Here is a 19914-nt window from a genome sequence, read left to right on the forward strand (position 1 = left end):
AGCCAAATCCCACAGAGCAACATCTCATTTAATTTCAGATGTGGCTTAAAATAAAGGGCATAGGCTATCAGCTGCCACAAACATCAGAGTCCAGAGATGGAGAGATTGGTCAGTAGTTAAGAGAAACCAGTTAATGATTGTGATCGTCATATTTTTTGGATTCCATTTCTATGGTGGCTATACATCTTAGAAGTAAACATATGCATAATTTTTCAGAGCCATATTTGCACTGGTCTCTACATATAAAGAATCACAGATACTTAGTAGAAAAAACCTTACTAGCCTACAGCTCCATTCTCTGAGCGTCTACTTATCATCCAGACCTATCAGGCTATGGCTTGGAGAATAATCAGCACAGCAAGTCGTGACTTACAGTAGTCATCTCTCCTCTGCAAAGGTCCCGAACTCCTCTTGAAGTCATGAGGCTGTGGTTGGCTGGCAGAGTTCTGTCTCCCACAGACCATGGGACCAGTCCAGGTCCAGGAGCATATCACCCAACAGACTTGTAGGCATCTTCTCCACACAACTCCCACATTCACACAGATGGGTTCGCAGCCATGACTCACCACAAGCACACACACACACGCACACACGCACACACACCCACACACGCACATAGTATTTGTATCAATGCTATAGCGTAGGAGCACATTTGAATCATTCCATTCAATGTATCCGTCTCTCCACTCCTTTAGCAGTGGTTTGTATAAGCCATTCATACACCAAGGGTTTTATCTAGCTGTTTTCTTCCATTAGAGGTAAGGCTTTAGTCATTTGAAATATGGACTTACACTAGTGCACCGCTTTTGTTATTATCCATTTGTTTACCTAATACTTTCTCTCCATTTACTAAACAATAGAACAGAGACTGAAGACACAGCAAGAGTAATCCTAACAGTCAATGAAACCCTTACAATCCAATCAACACAATAACTCCCATTGACACTAAAATGATTAATCTGCTCTGGAATGATTCCTATTGAGGCACTCATTCCCAGACTTGTTATAGTGACGGTTCTATTGTAGGGAGGATTTCTCTTTAGAGAATGTAGTGTTTGGTTAAAAAGAGGCCACCCCACCTCGCTTCTCTCTCCCCCTCTCTGACGCCAACGTCTTGACAGATGCATTCTCTCTCTGAGTCATGGACCTTCGTCACACTAGAAGTGGGAACCTACGTGCATACAGTAACTGTTCTGATCTTCAAACACACAAACAACATAAGAGGTCTGCCCAGAATGTCCTGCTGTGCCAATGTCTCCACTGACGGACTATGGAGGATCTTGGACTTTGAGAAATTGAACTTGTCTAACTTTGCGTTTGTAGGCTGTAAAATGTTCCTGTACCTCAAAAGCCCAACAGTCAGTCAATACCCAACAGAAGCTAAACAACATGTCCACTGAAATTAACATTAGATAACCTGTTCCATCGACAGAAACCATGAAATGCAATTTCCATGTAACATACTGGTCATCCATGAGAGTGAACATCACACTGGTAATGTCATCATGTTAATGCCAAGTGTTGTGTAACTCTTCCAGATGTGATGAAGGCCTCCCAGCTAAACTGTTACAGATGTAGGATCTTAATTTGAACACCCTTTTGTTGCTGAGAATTTTATAACATACTGCATATATAATAATACTGGTCAAATTAAGATCCTACATCTGTACCTCAGGGGTTTAAGGAATCAAAGGCTTAGCTCTAGTTGGAGTTGCACTGCAGATCCCTCTGATTGCAACACCCAACTGTCAACTCCACTGCCACCCAATCAGAGATTGAGCACTAGAGACTTCACTCAGCGACTGGCTGATTGCCTCAGATAAAGACTGGCAGTATGGACAGCAGCCTCAACACCTATCTGTGTAAACACATTTAAGGAGATATTGAGAAGAAAACAGGCTGGATAAAAACACCATGGCCTAAACACTGTCAACTAATTTCCTTTTCTCTAAAACATCTTTGAAGGCCTATTCCTGTTTCACAGTCTGTCAGCTACATATCTTGCCTAAAAAATACAATATTATCCTTCGTAAAAGCGCATCTAAAGAGCTGGTGTGCAACAGAGATGATATGTTTACTCAATGTCAATGGTTTAATGGTTTAAATTACTAGATTAACATGAAACCATTGTTATATATGATACCATGTAAGCTTGTCTGTCATTTTATTGCATGTGTGTTTTATGCCATGGCCAAGGTGGCAAAAAAAAAATCCCTACAGTGATTAATAAAGCATAGGCCTAATACAATCTAATCTAACGTTATTTTTATCTCTCATTATTCAAATGAAACATAAAAAATATAATAATAGTGACATAGTGAACCAGTACAGCGTGGGCTTCAGCTAAGCAGGCTAACCAGGCCTGTAGCTGGAGAGGACAGGACAGCAAGGACAAGGCAGGACAGCACAGCACAGCACAGCCAGAACAGGACAGCACAGCCAGAACAGGAGAGGACAGCACAGCCAAGACAGAAGACAGGACTGCATCTCCTTTTCTCCTCGATTTGAGCGTGGTGAATCAGCCACCCTACGTTTAACTGGCTGACAGACAGCCGGTGCTTTGAACTGGGTTTGTTACCAGTGTGAAATTGTTAATCCACCAGGTTATTGGAGATTAGGGAAAATGCGTGAGATTGGATTTTGGGGGGGATAAAGACAATACTAAGCTTTTTTCTTTCCATTCATTCGGTCTTTCTTTAAAATAAAATAAAAGGAGGTACATGAGTGGCAGAGCCATTGTAGATTACTGTACAGGGGCCAGATTTGAGGAGGTATTAAAACAATGTCATAATAGATTTAGAACATCTGGATCAACATTTTGATCCACTCATTCATGTGTGTATTCTGTCAGGCAGCATCTCTGATCTGTCAGCTCTCCTCTCCTCTCATCTCGTCTCCTGCTCTAGGCCTTGTTCCCTACATCTCTCTCTCCCTCTTTCTCTCTCTCTCTCTGCTGCCATCTTTATTGAAGTATTTCCCCCTCTCCCAGGAGATGTCTTCTGTTCTGTTCTGCTCTGCCTCTCTTAAAATGGATCTGTGCATCATTTTCTCCCCTTCACTACCAGCATACTTTCTCTGGAAATGGCTTTCTGAGTTGTTCTCTACGTCCTACTCTGTATGCAGGAGGTTTTCCTAAGCAGGGCTATTTGGCGCGGGGGGTCCGTGGGCCTGTGGTACGTGTGCATATTTAATAGATGGCGGTGAATTTGGAATATTCCACTGCTTGATCTCTCAGCCAAACACACAGACTGACTCCCACACCACTGGTAGTTAAGATTGGAGGAGTGTCAGAGAGAGAGAGTGAGAGAGAGATGTGTAACATGAGCGGTGCATGCACCCAATTAATTGTATCCCATATTAGATTCCGGTGAAGAATACAACTACTCATTTTTACCCGTGGAACTCATCCCCCTCTCCTTCACTTTACTTCTCTCCCTCTCTCCCCCCTCACACAAATTCATGCCCCTGCAGTTCTCCGGAGTGCCTGTATGGCAGATGCATTATATGGAAATACGGCTTTGAGTTATTTCAGACAGTGTGTGTGTGTGTGTATGTGTGTGTGTGGCGGGGGGGGAACTGAGGGATGGCAGAGGCGGTTAAAATGAGAGATTATTCGACCATTGTGGCTGACAACACAAGATAAAAGCTGAGATCACTCTATAAAGGCGCACACGCACGTGCACATGCTCTCACAGACACACATAAGGCCAATACACAAACTAGACACCTGCAATTACACTGTGAAGCCCACACACCTCACAGGTTTGACCTATTGTCCTGGCCATTCTGACATTGTGTTGTATCATTTGAACGCTCACACATTACATTCACACTCCCAAGTGGTGGGGAAGTGGCCACTCCAAGCCCTGAGGTCTGGGCCCAACACCTACTGAGTGAGTGCACACGATGTCGTCGTCCCCCCCCCCCCCCATGTCTCTCATGTACCTGCCACCCCAGCATGTTTGGCACATTGTTCATGATAATAAAGGAGCTGCTAATGTGCTTTTAATGAACAGGAGGCAGAGCATCTGGGGCTGCCTGGGAGAGAGCTGTGGAGAGAGCTGTGGGGAGGCTGGGGTCTCTGCTGTGCTCCACTGAGGTGGCCAGGGACCTCATTTATAACCATTGCGTGAATTTCACACTAACTTTCTGCGTGCGCCATTTCTGAAAAGACTGCGCACATACAGAAATATTGAGATTTATAACAGTGTGCACATGAACGAGCATTAAAATGCATGTAAAACGCCTCCATTCACCTTTTATGGTGACAATAACACCCTTTATTTGCTGTATAATTTGGAACCATTGGCATTAGGCCACGGCATGGAAAAGACTAATTATTGTTCAATATTTAGTTTATCAATAGATTATTGGGTTTCTTTGTCCTGCCTTCCTATAGGCTTTGCGATTAAATAGCCAATGATGTCACGCTCCAATCGCACAGCAATACTGTAGCCTACCCTACTGTCAACGATTTTACATAAGCTACCGGTCTATTTACGTTGTTGGCAGAATGTTTTCATCTTTAGCAGTAATTTACGCTGTATCTGGAAAAGGACTGTCAGTTTCTGAATGAAAAAACTATGGTAAATTGTCATGGACCTGTCAGCAGAACGTTTGAATTCAACCAACCTAAATATGATGGACTGCCCGTGAATTCTGAAACATTGTAGGGCAGGCTACTCCAAAAACTTAAATTACAGTACTTACAGTTCTATTTCTGTGTTTTTGTTCTACTTGATATTCATTACTGCATTGTTGGGAATGAGCAAACAAGAAAGGCATTTCACTGTACTTGTGCACATGACAATAAAAACTTGGAACTTGATACATAGGCCTACTTCAACGTAAAAGATCAGCTGTTACATTCGACTGTATACCGGTAATATAAACCGTGCTGCCTACGATAATGCAAAACTTTAAATACGTATAGCGTATCTATTTACTAGGCTACTAGGTCCAATTAAATGAGAGATGTGCGTGGTAATTTGTTGTATGGCTCCTTAGGGAATATGAACCCATCATGGCCAGAAAAGGTGAGGAATACTGTATATTCTGCAATGGTTATGAAAAAATAAAATTGGTGAAAAAGATTCCTATGTCTAATTATACGATTCCTATGTCTAATTATACGTTTCCTATGTATAATTAATTCTGATTCTAAAAAAACAAACAGATTTTCACTCTTCTCACTAATGGCAAATGGTTGCATTCTTGTTAATATGTTTTCCTGTTATTAGTTTTTTTATGAATACGTTTTTCATCATATCCCCCATTAGCACAAAATACTTACTTGTCAGCTTTCAGTAGAACACTAGCCGATGTGCATACACATGGTCTGATGCAGGACTCTCCAACCCTGTTCCTGGAGAGCTACCCTCCTCTAGGTTCACTCCAACCTGTTATAACTAACCTGATTCAGTTTATCAAGCAGCTAATTATTAGAATCAAGTGCGCTAGATTAAGGTTGGACTGAAAACCTACAGGACGGTAGTTCTCCAGGAACAGGGTTGGAGAGCCCTGGTCTAAAGATTGCGGGGAGATGAGCACATTCTCATGTCAAGTACATTTTTTATAAATACCAACTTTTGCTTGAAAACTTGCGCATGCACATTTTGGGGTATATTTTGTACGTACGTACGGTTTATAAATGAGGCCCCAGGGGAACCCAGCTCTCACACACTCCATCTCACCCCTTCTCGCTCTCTTTATTTTCCCTCTCTCTCTGTGAAGTGAGGGTAGGAAATTTCCACGAGGAGCGGAGGCTCCGCTAAAGGACTAATTAATGAAACACGCATCACGGCACACCCCGATGACACACTCACACGTTTTTCATCAGATTCCTCTCATCTATCATACCTCTCTCCATCTACCACTCTCTCACTCGCTTGCTCACATCACACACTTACGCATACATTTTCCACCCTCCCTCCCTCCCTCCCTCCCTCCCTCTCTTTCTCCCTCTCAGCAGGATCACTTGGCCACTGAGACCCGTTGCCATGGAAACACCTCCCACCGGAGCTGGCTACCTTCCCTGTTACCGTAGCAACTGGCTCCCTGCAGAATTTCAAACACGCCACTTGGTCTCTCGCTCTCTCTCTCTCTTTCGCCCGCTCTCACTGTCTGTGTCTGATAATTGTGTCTCCATGTTTGCTCAGTGATATGGGCTCAGTAGGTCACTGATGGCTGGAGGAATGGTTGGTTAGGCATGTTTAGCGTTGCCTGCTGGTTGTTGTTCAGTTTATACATCCATTAAATTGCCCGTCAACATGGAAGTATGCATTTGTGGGGAAAGACAACATCGGACAAAATGTTTTCAAGAATTCTGGCACGGAGCTGGTGTCAGTCCGTGCATGATATTCTGACTGCTTACCCCTGTCGATGGTATGCTTTATACATGTTTCTTGCTAACCTGTTATTGGAGATTGTGGATTTATACAATTTCCATGTAAATGCCTACACATGCTTATTGGTAATTTCATGTCTTTATTTCATGCCGGTGATATTTGATTGGTCAATATTGGTATGTTCTAGGTGGGAGGATATCCCAGGTATTATGTAAGCCTTGTCATTTCGGTCTCTGGCAGACAGGGGTAAGGCTGGCATACTGCTGGTTCAGGCATGATTGAGGCCTGCGTTATTTGAGTTTAACTTATTATTTGATTTACTTTGTTATCCCCAGTTTATGGTACCTGTCTTAGTCATCGTCCTGTTTGTTGTACAAATATACACAGTGTACAGTTTGCCACCCACTCTCCTGCACATTAAATAAATGTCCTCCCCCTGGACACTGCCCTGCTACGACTTGTCTGCCTCCTCTCTGAAACCTCCATCGCAAGAGCGCCTTCTTTACAAATTCCTAGAAACAATTGACACATTGGAATGTGGAATGACACTGCATCTTGCTTCAGAACAGACTGTGCCTCTCTTTCCTTATTTTTTTATCATCCTCGCCCTCGATCTTCAAGTCTGAATCTGTTCTACTGACAGCTGCTGTGATATGACTCACACACACACACACACACACACACACACACACACACACACACACACACACACACACACACACACACACACACACACACACACACATACATACATACATACACTCCTTGTCTTGTATGACTCACCACCAGGGCCTTGATATTTGCATTTCCTTGACACAGTCATTATCATGGAATCCACACTACCATCCCTATCACCATGTATGAACTGACTGCAGGTGACTCACCATGTAGTGGAGGTATCACTTCACCACATGATAATAGCACAATAATATCAGTCTTTTCACTTTTTCACATAAAGGTCAACAATACAAAATCTAGTACACTATACAATTCAGATAAGGCTACATACAACCCTACATGCTCTAGTCCTTAAACAGTAGGCTATGCAATTCAGATAAGGCTACATATCACCATGTTACATGCTGTAGGGCTACAACTATCACTGTGAGAGGCTTGACACCATCTCTCCACTCAATCTGTCATCTGTCTTGAGCCTGTCACTCCCAGACACAGCTCAGGGCCTCTTTATATGAACACTGCATTGTGTTATTGCTTTCCTGCTATTCTCTCTATTTAAATCACATTTAAAGAAATGGGTTGAGGGCTGGCATCTTGTCATGAAGCGAGATGGAAAAATAGGCACTGCGGATAACAGGCCGGGAATAGTGTTATGAAATAAAGCCAGGATGACATGTCCTGTCTTGTACTGCCCTGTCTGTGTGTGTAACTGCATGTCCTGTCTGTGTGTGTTATTTCAACCTGTGCCACTCTGGTGAGATAATGTGTTGCAGGGTGCAGTCTGCTGGTCTGTCTGTGCTCCAGTCCCTTAGTAGATTAAACATTAGTATTATCTCATTTCCTCAGGCCATCATGTCCCAATAGACTGTCAGATGGAGGAGAAGAATGGTTTAATCATTCAGACGATCTGTAAAATGAACCCTCTCTGTCCAGGCCTGGAAACCTCCATTTGAGCTTCTTGTCCTTTATAAACCTTTTTTTTTGTAGACAGAAGTGGACTCATGCAAAATATCAAATTTGTCAGTGGAGCTAGCGTGAATATTGGCTGGTGTGTGCAGCAGAGAGAGCTTGGCCTTGACCATGGTGAGCTGGGGGATGAATGAAATATTGAGCCGTCTCAATCTCGGTCTCTTTCGGAGTCCTATTGTCACAATAGCTGTTCCCTTCCATATTGCAGCGGATTTGGAGGGTAGCCTGACTGAGAATTGAACACAGGTCACCGTAGCCATTACACCAAGAGGTCTGAACCTCTTGACAAGGTTGCAAGGTGTTGTACTAAGGTCACTACAACATGTTTACAACCACGGTATCCTCGGTACATACACTACTTTGTGGCAATACAGTAAGAGGATATACAGTGGGGAGAACAAGTATTTGATACACTGCCGATTTTGCAGGTTTTCCTACTTACAAAGCATGTAGAGGTCTGTAATTTTTATCATAGGTACACTTCAACTGTGAGAGACGGAATCTAAAACAAAAATCCATAAAATCACATTGTATGATTTTTAAGTAATTCATTTGCATTTTATTGCATGACATAAGTATTTGATACATCAGAAAAGCAGAACTTAATATTTGGTACAGAAACCTTTGTTTGCAATTACAGAGATCATACGTTTCCTGTAGGTCTTGACCAGGTTTGCACACACTGCAGCAGGGATTTTGGCCCACTCCTCCATACAGACCTTCTCCAGATCCTTCAGGTTTCGGGGCTGTCGCTGGGCAATACGGACTTTCAGCTCCCTCCAAAGATTTTCTATTGGGTTCAGGTCTGGAGACTGGCTAGGCCACTCCAGGGCCTTGAGATGCTTCTTACGGAGCCACTCCTTAGTTGCCCTGGCTGTGTGTTTCGGGTCGTTGTCATGCTGGAAGACCCAGCCACGACCCATCTTCAATGCTCTTACTGAGGGAAGGAGGTTGTTGGCCAAGATCTCGCGATTCATGGCCCCATCCATCCTCCCCTCAATACGGTGCAGTCGTCCTGTCCCCTTTGCAGAAAAGCATCCCCAGAGAATGATGTTTCCACCTCCATGCTTCACGGTTGGGATGGTGTTCTTGGGGTTGTACTCATCCTTCTTCTTCCTCCAAACACGGCGAGTGGAGTTTAGACCAAAAAGCTCAATTTCTGTCTCATCAGACCACATGACCTTCTCCCATTCCACCTCTGGATCATCCAGATGGTCATTGGCAAACTTCAGACGGGCCTGGACATGTGCTGGCTTGAGCAGGGGGACCTTGCGTGCGCTGCAGGATTTTAATCCATGACGGCGTAGTGTGTTACTAATTGTTTTCTTTGAGACTGTGATCCCAGCTCTCTTCAGGTCATTGACCAGGTCCTGCAGTGTAGTTCTGGGCTGATCCCTCACCTTCCTCATGATCATTGATGCCCCACGAGGTGAGATCTTGCATGGAGCCCCAGACCGAGGGTGATTGACCGTCATCTTGAACTTCTTCCATTTTCTAATAATTGCGCCAACAGTTGTTGCCTTCTCACCAAGCTGCTTGCCTATTGTCCTGTAGCCCATCCCAGCATTGTGCAGGTCTACAATTTTATCCCTGATGTCCTTACACAGCTCTCTGGTCTTGGCCATTGTGGAGAGGTTGGAGTATGTTTGATTGAGTGTGTGGACAGGTGTCTTTTATACAGGTAACGAGTTCAAACAGGTGCAGTTAATACAGGTAATGAGTGGAGAACAGGAGGGCTTCTTTAAAAAAAACTAACAGGTCTGTGAGAGCCGGAATTCTTACTGGTTGGTAGGTGATCAAATACTTATGTCATGCAATAAAATGCAAATGAATTACTTAAAAATCATACAATGTGATTTTATGGATTTTTGTTTTAGATTCCGTCTCTCACAGTTGAAGTGTACCTATGATAAAAAATTACAGACCTCTACATGCTTTGTAAGTAGGAAAACCTGCAAAATCGGCAGTGTATCAAATACTTGTTCTCCCCACTGTATATATCTGTCAACACACTTTTGCTCGGTGTAAAAATATGTACTATGGCAATTGAGTGCAGTTAGAGATATCTGCTGTGAGAACATACTGTATGTGGAGGATATTGTCTCGTTCCAGGTATGAAAAATGTACACTCAGACGAGCAGCAGTGAGATATGATGAGGTTGGGTGAGGATGGACGACAAGGAAGATGGAGTGTCTGTGTGTTGAGAGAGAGAGAACATAGAGAGGGAGAAAGAGGAGAGAGAGAGGTAGAGAGTGAGAGAGGACAGGAGGAGAGAGAGAGGTAGAGAGTGAGAGAGGACAGGAGGAGAGAGAGAAGTAGAGAGTGAGAGAGGACAGGAGGAGAGAGAGAGGTAGAGAGTGAGAGTGAGGACAGGAGGAGAGAGAGAGGTAGAGAGTGAGAGTGAGGACAGGAGGAGAGAGAGCGAGAACAGAGAGTGGGCGTGGAGGATGAATATGTCAAGAGCAAACCTAGTGTACGTGTAGAAAAAAACCCAGGAGAAGAACTGGTGTACAGTCAGGATCCACTCTGAGGCAGGGAGTGGAGGAAGGAGGGAGGGAGGGGGCTGGGGTGGGTTCTAGGGAGGATTGAGTGCGTGACAAGAGTTCCAGAGCCCAATCCAACAAGCAAGAGCCCGGACCTTTCCAAGGCCGTCAATAATTGATGCAGCTGCCGCAGCGTGCCATCTTTTTAAAGCAGTGAGTGTGAGTGTGTGTGCCTGGATAGTGTGTGAGTGTGTGTGTAGGTGTTGGAGTACCCTGCGTGTGACTGGGCTGTTTGTCTATCAGCGTGTGTGTGTCATTGAGGTGCATTGTGTACCCATCAAATGTGTACCCACTACCCCTTTTGTATTCATGTGAGCATAGGAAGGAGGAAATGAGCCGGTAGCTCGCCCGCTGCACACCACATCACGACTCCCTGCCACCAGATGCTGTGTATGCCCTCGCTACCGCTGTGCCATGCTGCATCCCTCTGCTGCTAGAGATGGCAGAGAGCAGCGCAATGACACTGATCCAGACACTCCCTCTATGCCAATCCACTCCACCCATCCAACAGTGTGTGGAATGTTAATACACTGCTGATCAGCCTCACTGGACCCTCTGAAATCCTCCCCACCACACCCTGTCAGCCAGGCCAGCCTCCACAAAACTATCCATGCATCCCGGTGCCATTATGGAAAGGTCCTGTTGCAGTCCAGCCCCGCCCCGCCTCGCCCTCCTCTTCACTGGCTCTCTGCGTGTGTGTGAATGGGTAATGACTAGGCTCAGTGCTATGGCCTGCAGGCAGTGTCCTTCCTCCACTCTCCCTGGGCCACCTGTGAATACATATCCAGTACATGACAGAAATGAAGCTCTCTGCCTTTCCAGACACCAGGGCCAGAGAGCCGGTGGGTTTAGAGTTTCTCTTAGCACCACCAATGTACCCCCTACTCCCCTCCTACCCACCAAGCTTATATCGCCGCTCTCTCTCAGTAAACTCTGTCTCCTCTCTCTCTCTGTCTACTCTCTCCATCCTCCACCGCTCTCTCTGACTAATGGAGGACTCTCTCGCTCTCCTCCCAAAGACAGAGGACAAATGTTATCACTACGCTGCAGATGTCTCATGGGCGGCTCTTCTGAAACCTCCCGCTGGCGTCGGCAGGGACCAGCCAGACCCACAGCTCCCTTTCGCTTAATCTTTCAACTTTTTACAGCAGAAATTTAGCCAATTAGGCTCACCAGGCCTAGCGTTTGGGATGGGGGACCTTGGATTGGAGTGATATCTCCAGCTTGCCAGAAGTTCTGACATGCAGGCAGGCACTGGAGCCAGACGTGATCAGAGTGGCTATGGATGTACTGTATCCCTCACACTCCCTCTAACTTCTGCACACGCACACACAGTTTTAGGGCATCTTAGTTCCCCTTTGTACTGCCCTGTCTCAACTTTCCCTAGCTGTTGGATTTGCCTGACACTCCCGATGGCCTTTCGTACTTCATGATACCATGTACTTCCTTGAATGTCTGTCATGGCACGAATAACCCAGACCGCTCGTTAAATGGCCCACGTAATGTCTTTTCATTTAGCTGTCACCTCCGGTAATGGCTTGATTGCTGAGACACATTTACAGCAATTATTTTATCTCATGCCTTTCCTTTCATTGTGCCCGGGTTTAATTTCACAATGACTGTGCAAGATTTTGGATCAGGTCCTTGTTATGTGCTTTTCACTTCAAACGCTTGGAAAGAGCACAATAAAAGAGAGGAAAGAAGATGGGATCCAATAAAACGGCACATTTCATGTCCTCTGGCACATGCACACGGCAGAGCAAAGCACAAGGGAAACCATTAACGAAACCCTATTATCTCCTGCCTCGAAAATTAAATAAATGAGAAAGAAATACAGACAGACAGAGACAGAGCTGCTATGTGGTCCTCTGTAGCTCAGCTGGTAGAGCACGGCGCTTGTAACGCCAAGGTAGTGGGTTCGATCCCCGGGACCAGCCATACACAAAAATGTATGCACGCATGACTGTAAGTCGCTTTGGATAAAAGCGTCTGCTAAATGGCATATTATTTATTATTATTAGTATCCTGTATCTGTTTCTACATATCCATAGTGCTGCAGTCACAGGCAGGGGGAGGGGGAGAGGGAGGGGGGTGAGCTTCTGTGTTTGTGTTTCAACACAAGGCCTGAAAATGCTGAGGGGGGAACATGCGCAGCAATTTAGCAACTCCCTGTACCCGTTTAATCTTCTTCCTCCTCTTCTATCTTTCTCCCCCTTCCTCCCTCATTCATTAGAGTGCATATGAGACCTAGAGAGCTGTGTTTCATGGATCTACCAATGGCCGGTAGCTTCTACGGCCTCCCTGGAATCCAGTGGCCTTATCTGCAATAATTTATCTTGATAAACACAGAGCTGTGAATTTCCTCCAAAGCTTGCAGTTTACTGTACTATAGCTGGCGGATGAGTTTGCTTTCCTTCTACAAGTATCAACTATTCCCCTCTCTTTTCCCGCTCTCTCTTTTCAGGAATGATTGAAGCAAGGGTGTTTCATGAAAAGAAAATGGATGCTCTCTCATTGTCTTCTCTCTTTGATTCAAGGCAGTGTTGTGTTCTCTCCCACCTCCTGTGATAAATGTGGATGTCTGTCTGTAATGGCTTTCTCAGTTCTACACAGTCCTACTCACAGAACGAAATTGAACACCATTATGTTGTCTATTGTATATCTCTATGGTTGTGTTCTCAAGGCAATATAATACAATTCAAAGCAATTCTTTGGCAAATATATGCACTGGCAGATAACAACACCTGCTCATTCCTCATCATTAATACATCACTTGACTCTGACACTTCAGCTTGAAACAAAACATGTATTTGAGGAAACATTCATCTTTATCATTGCAATCTTTCCATTTTCAGGCAGGTGGAAGTAACATGAGGCTGAAGTGCTGTTGTAAACAGAATATGTCAATGTTTATGATCATCAATGTCATCTTTTTATAGCAGTTATTTTCTGTCTGAGTCATGACACACACTCTGTTATTGTAGGGAAAGTGACCTCTGCTTGCCTGGCTACCAAAACTCCTTGCTCCGGCCAAACGCTACACCACGCCCACAGACATGAGTTTCTTCTCTGCAATGAGTCTGGATCTGAGTACCTTCCCTACGATTTCTAGAATGGAAATACGTTCTAGACCGTCTGATTGGTCCCAGAAACCGATGGTTTGGGCCCAAGGATTTATATATACACTATATGACTGATGGGGGCGCTGTGTTGAAGCCACCATGCCTCCAACATTGCACTCCCCCACCGTTTTAACAAATATTTTGGAAGCTATAGAAATGCATGTATTAATGTCTAGAGACACCTTAATGCAGACACCCTAATGAATACTTTTTACATTATGTGAGCTAAACATAAAACATTTTAAATGAAATAAATATTTTAAAATTCCTTAAACGTACTTGTTTTTAAAGTTATTACTAATGTTACTGTCCTCACTACAACAGAAAATGCTAAAATAAATGTAATTTTGTCCTTGAATAAAAAATACTGTAGAATTCCATTCATTCCTATGGAGGACTGCTCCTACTGGGGCGTGCCAATATGGCCGACCGGTGGCTTCAAAGCCTCTCAATGGCCAATACATAGCATCAGCAATCCAGGGTTAGGCCAGAGCCAAAACACACATGGGTAAAGCGACGTTTTGATAATTCATTACATTTACATTTTACATTTTAGTCATTTAGCAGACGCTCTTATCCAGAGCGACTTACATTTAGTGAGTGCATACATTATTTTTTATTTCTTTTCATACTGGCCCCCCGTGGGAATCAAACCCACAACCCTGGCGTTGCAAACGTCATGCTCTACCAGCTGAGCTACATCCCTGCCGGCCATTCCCTTCCCTACCCTGGACGACGCTGGGCCAATGGTGCGCCGCCCCATGGGTCTGCCGGTCACGGCCGGCTAAGACAGAGCCTGGATTCGAACCAGGCACAGCTAGCACTGCGATGCAGTGCCTTAGACCACTGCGCCACTCGGGAGACGTCATTGGCTTTGATTCTCTGATTGGTTAGAGATGATCAAATCACTGATGGCTTTGTTTTGTACAACACCTCTCATTTTGACGCCACCACAAACGACTTCAATGATTGCAGTGTCAGACTGAAGTATGTAACGAATGAAGAATTCAGTTTGAGTCGTCAGGCAAGACCAATGCCAGGATGTCAATCAACTAAATACTCTCAGCGCTGCAAGTGACACATGTCATTGCATCCAAGGTGGCTGAGGTTAAGACACATAGGACAGTATAGATAAACTGTCAAAGTGTCATGCTAGGAGTGTCACACTACTGTGTTAGCTTCATGTACACTGTGATGTGAAGTAAACAGTACAATGCACTGGTCCCTGCTTTTAACACAATACACAGTAAGAACATTTTTTTTTTTTTTTTTACATTTAGCAGACGCTCTTATCCAGAGCGACTTACAGGAGCAATTAGGGTTAAGTGCCTTGCTCAAGGGCACATCGACAGATTTTTCACCGAGTCGGCTCGGGGATTAGAACCAGCGACCTTTCGGTTACTGGCACAACGCTCTTAACCACTAAGCTACCTGCCGCCCCAGGTAGCTTAGTGGTTAAGCTACCTGATTGCTATTCACACAGTATGTGAATAGCAGTATGTGAATAGCAATCAAAATGGAGAGAGCAAAGGTCACATTGCATAATGGTTGTGTTTCAGATGCTTTGAAACTAATGCCTTCGTTCTCTTCCATTTCGTTCTCTGTCAACAAACAACATTTGTACTGCACCCTAAAGCCATTACATGATACAGACAACAGTTTACCTCCATCTCCTTTACAAAGACATTATTAGACTATCAAAATACAGAGTATTGCCATCTAACAACAATGCATTAAGTGAAAAAGATCAGGCCGTAGCAACGCAAAATTGCCCAATTTCAACCTTTACCACGGATATGGCGACAACATTCAAGAACCATCTTTAACACAGCTAATACCAGGGTGTTAAACCAGCAAGCCAGACCTCTTCAAAGTGTAATCCGGACTGTAAACCTTCACATATCTGCAGGTCTCCTTGTGTAAAGCTAAGCACGGTTCCTCAGCATACAGCAGTAATCCCAGTAATGCTCTTACAGCTATGGAATAATTCCACAGTGAAAGGAGCAGGTTTATGGCTAATAAAAGCACTGTGAGCAACCAGTGCCGATGGTTAATAAATACACATGCTAATCCTCTTAACATCTTCAGGATGATTCCTTGCACACCCCACTATGATGATTACATGCTTTCTACTGACTGGAGATTGGGATATCTAATATCTTCCAAGGGCATAATGTACAGATGGTAGACAGTATATGGATAGATAGATCCAGTAAATAGATAGAAAGATAGATGTGTAGATAAATAGATAAGAGTGACAGATTATGCATGTGAGGTAGTTCTTACAGAGGAACATAGAGCTTCTCCTCTAGTCTACATACACCCTTACAATGCAACAGTAACAAAGAGAGGGAACAACTCATACTTCTATTTCCAGGTGGAAAGTGAGCTTGACCTGCACTGTAACTCCAGCTGAGACTCCATGAGTCCCTGCTCACGCCCCACTCTCCCCTGCCTTCCACACAGCACCCCCCCCCCCCTGCCCTTTAATACCTCCCCTCCACTCCAGAGCCCCCACAGGGAGCCTGGCCTCCCTCATTAGCTGAGGGGCTGAAGGCATCCGGTGGCTGGGTGAGGGAGGCGTCTGGGTCTGGTGGTCCCTGGAAGTCACCTCTGACGCATTGGCACAGCTCGGTGATGGGTGGCACTGGCTGAAAGGGCCCATGATGTCACATATCAGTCTAAAGTCTAGACCTTCACAGGTGTTCTATACAAAATAGCCAGATGTGAGAAAATTCTGCACATGTGCTATGGTTTCCCAATTAGCCTAGGGAGTGATTTGATCCTATGTGGACAAGGTTAAATGATATGTCTAAGTGTTAGCACTTTGAGATACACCAGCCGTCATTATAAAGGTATAACGGTAGGAGAAAAAAGCAATTACCCCATTCAAGTAACACTGCAAGGTACTAACAATTCAAACGTCATGATTTTGAGTTGGGAAACTAAAATAATTGGTCTATTCTAGTGATCCATGGGGGAATGGAATGAGTCATAGTCTGGAGAGTACAGTGCTATGCTGTGGTAGAGCTCATTAAACAGCTAGTCTGCTGTCAGTGATAGCGGTGTGGTGGGAGAGCTGACTGACTGATAGCTGCCTGGTCATTACATTGATCTGGCCCCAGAACAGTCTCTGTCAGAGACACTTATCTACAACACATGAAGCATGAGATGGAGCCTGCTGAGCTGACCTGAGAACAGCCATTTGCATTTTTTATATCATTCAGTGCAGTGACAAGATGGAGCTGAGTAGTAGCTCAGGCCTTAGTTCATTCTACATCCTGGTTTACAACATGGTTTTAGAGTAGTCGGATCAAAGAAGATCACGATCAAAGATGACCCCATATCAAAGCAGGAGGCTAAGGTGTAGGCTTACAGGAAGATAATTTGCTCTCATTAAAACAAGAAACAAGGACGTAAGATGAAAAGCACCACATTTCACAATCAATACACCATTTCTCTCTCTCTTTCCCCTGGATCCACAGTGGTGCAATAAAGATTCAAGCACAGGCCTCCATTGCAGATAAATCTTATGCAAGTCCCAGATTCAAGACATAGCCTGGAGAAGACTGTGGATTTTCATTATAATAGCAGGTGTGATGCTACTCTTTCCCTGTAGGCAGCTGGAAGGCCTACTGTGTGCTCTCATTCAGCATCCTAGCACGGCATCATGACAAAGCAGGCAGGCAGTGGGGCTCCTCTACATGCTCTCTACATCCTCTCTACCTGGGATACTGATGGTATAAGGCCACCATTACATTCATGGCTCTGTGATGTTCAACCTGCACTTCATAGTGCATTCTTTCTATAGGCTTGCAAGCTTATAATAGCATATACCAGTCTATGGCCTACTGATATGATAAAAACAAATATGAGATGTCTGGGTTGCGTTGTTGTTGTATTCTTCATTCTTTTCAATTAGACCAGAAGAAAAACATAGTTTCCACCCCAGGCTATGAAGACGTTCAGTACATTTATCTCTTTGTTTATCAAGGGTAGGTCCCAGATGGTCTCGCTCTCACCAGGGGGAGGCTGACATACAATCGCCTAATACAAAATAAATGTGTTGGCTTGAATACTTGGTTGGCATGATTAAACGTCTGCTGATATTTCATGCATTTCACTAATACACATTTGCTAATTAGACAAGAGCATTTAGTCTGCGTAGGTAGGATACTGAGCGTTCCTTCTTGTTGACATGTAATTTACCAGCTGACAGTCTGTGTGTGCATTCATTTGCAAATTAAATCTGTGCAAGATAACGGTGCGCGTCAGCAAAAAGGATACGAATTGTTATTCATGACATGAGTGTTATCGATATGAACATTTACAACACCACTTTCAGAAAAATGCATGTTTATACAACAAACGGTACAGCAATTAAAGATATTCCTCTTGGTGCTTACCTCGACATTTCCCCACACGCAATGGGACAATACGGCCATCAATATGGGTAACACGGTATGTCCCATTTTCACTCCTTCTTCTTCTTCCGTTTCTCAATTGGAACGTTTTCTCTTTATAATCTGAATTGATTCCCAAATACAGTTACATCAGCTACTATGATGAGCTCTGTTCTGGTCGGTGGCTGCCTCCGATATCTCCTGAGTCTGCGTCCGTGCGCACTTGCTCTGCCTGCTCGCTCCAATCGCAGCACGGGCTGTTATGTGGCTGCAGCCTCGCCAGAAAAAAAAAACACGCTTTTTCTGTCTCAACGCCCATCTACGAGTTTGTATTGTACAATGGACTTTCCTCAAAGCGAAAACATTTTCAGATTAACTGCGGTTTGATTTGGTGGAGGGAGACACCCAATGGACATGGATGGGAAGTGCAGGCAGTGGATGGAAACCTGTCTATCTATGGAACTGGCTGAGCATTTTCATAACATGCGTCACGAAATCAATGACAGCGGTGCCGAAAGATGCCGCGTTCATGTACTAGTATGAAAAAGGAAACTTTGAAATGTCCGACATGCTATATGGTTGTAGTTATACACGAGCCGCGTTCAACAAATCGGAAATATCCGAGTCTCCAACTTCCGAATAGTATATGAACACGGCAAGAGGTCATCTATTTTACGAACAAGCCCACTCTTGTTGTTCGTTCCCGTTACAATTAAGCACTTTGATCGCGTTTGCACACAATTTGCCTACATTTAAATTGGTGAGAGCACAATTTCCACAATTACTTTTAGGATATCATTCACTGTTTAAGATTGGCCTAAAATATTTTATTTTGCGTAGCCTATACTACAAATGTCAATTAAGCTGAATCTGTTTTGACATTTAATCATAATTATGATTGGATTCAATCAAATCTCCACTGAGGAAACTCATATAGGTCCAATGCTCCAAAAACGCATCCTAAAAACACAATGGCATTCCAATTCACAATGATGTAATTGATCACAGGCCGATTTAAAAAATACGCATGAAACATTGGTGTTTTCTAGTTAACTGATGATTAACCGCAGTGCGTGTTTGATTGAATTTCAACCAGTGTCTGTGTTTTATGTTATAAGTACGGTCGGGTCCCAATAATATATTTCTTCATCTTCTTCTGTGGATTTTATATGGCGGTTGGCAACCAACTTTAAGGTGCATTACCACCACCAACTGGACTGGAGTGTGGCCCAAAGACAGTCAAGGTCTAAATCCTACCCAATAATCTCGTCTCCCTAAGGAAACGAAATACATAATTAAATACTACATTGCCTGAAGATTTCCCCAGCAGTTCACTTACTCCTGGCTCTTCAACCCCATTACTCTATTAACAATCGCTCCCTTTTGCTCACATATTTATGGCACTGAAATAGAACATGTTCCACTGTCTCCATCTCCTCCTGACAATGATCATACCTCCCAATCGGATGTTTCCACACCACTTTCAATGTACTATTTAGCCTTGTGTGTCCCAGTCTCAGCCTTGTGACTACACTTTCCTCTCTCTTCTCTCTCGGCCTGAGGACCTCCCTGCCCCCACCTTTTCCTGGATCTTATACAGGTGTCTTCCCTTACTCTCCCTATTCCACAACTCTTGCCACTTATTTTTAACCACTGTTCTTATTAATCCCTTGGCTTCTGCTTTACTGATTGACAATTCCATCTCAACATTAGGATGTTTAAGAGTCTGCTTGGCAATAATATCCACTCCCTCATTCCCCTCTACTCCCACATGAGCTGGTACACAGAGGAACATCACAAATACCCCCATCTGTTTCACCTCATATAATACATCCTGTCTGCTCTGAGACA

At 44.1% G+C, this 19914-nt stretch overlaps 1 protein-coding gene across 2 annotated transcripts in view; it reads right to left on the bottom strand.

The window, feature by feature from the left end:
* The window catches only part of LOC311140329 (amyloid beta precursor like protein 1-like), a 58769-nt gene extending 40442 nt beyond the window's left edge, over positions 1-18327 (bottom strand). For both annotated transcript variants that reach the window (XM_084175348.1, XM_084175347.1), the window contains exon 1: positions 18067-18327. In XM_084175348.1, coding sequence (XP_084031474.1) covers positions 18067-18132 — 66 coding nt within the window. In that variant the 5' untranslated portion in view covers positions 18133-18327. The remainder of the gene's footprint in view (positions 1-18066) is intronic.
* Positions 18328-19914: the final 1587 nt, after the last annotated feature.

Source organism: Coregonus lavaretus (genome assembly GCF_964263955.1).
Source record: "Coregonus lavaretus genome assembly, chromosome: 13".
In the NCBI taxonomy this organism is placed as follows: domain Eukaryota; kingdom Metazoa; phylum Chordata; class Actinopteri; order Salmoniformes; family Salmonidae; genus Coregonus; species Coregonus lavaretus.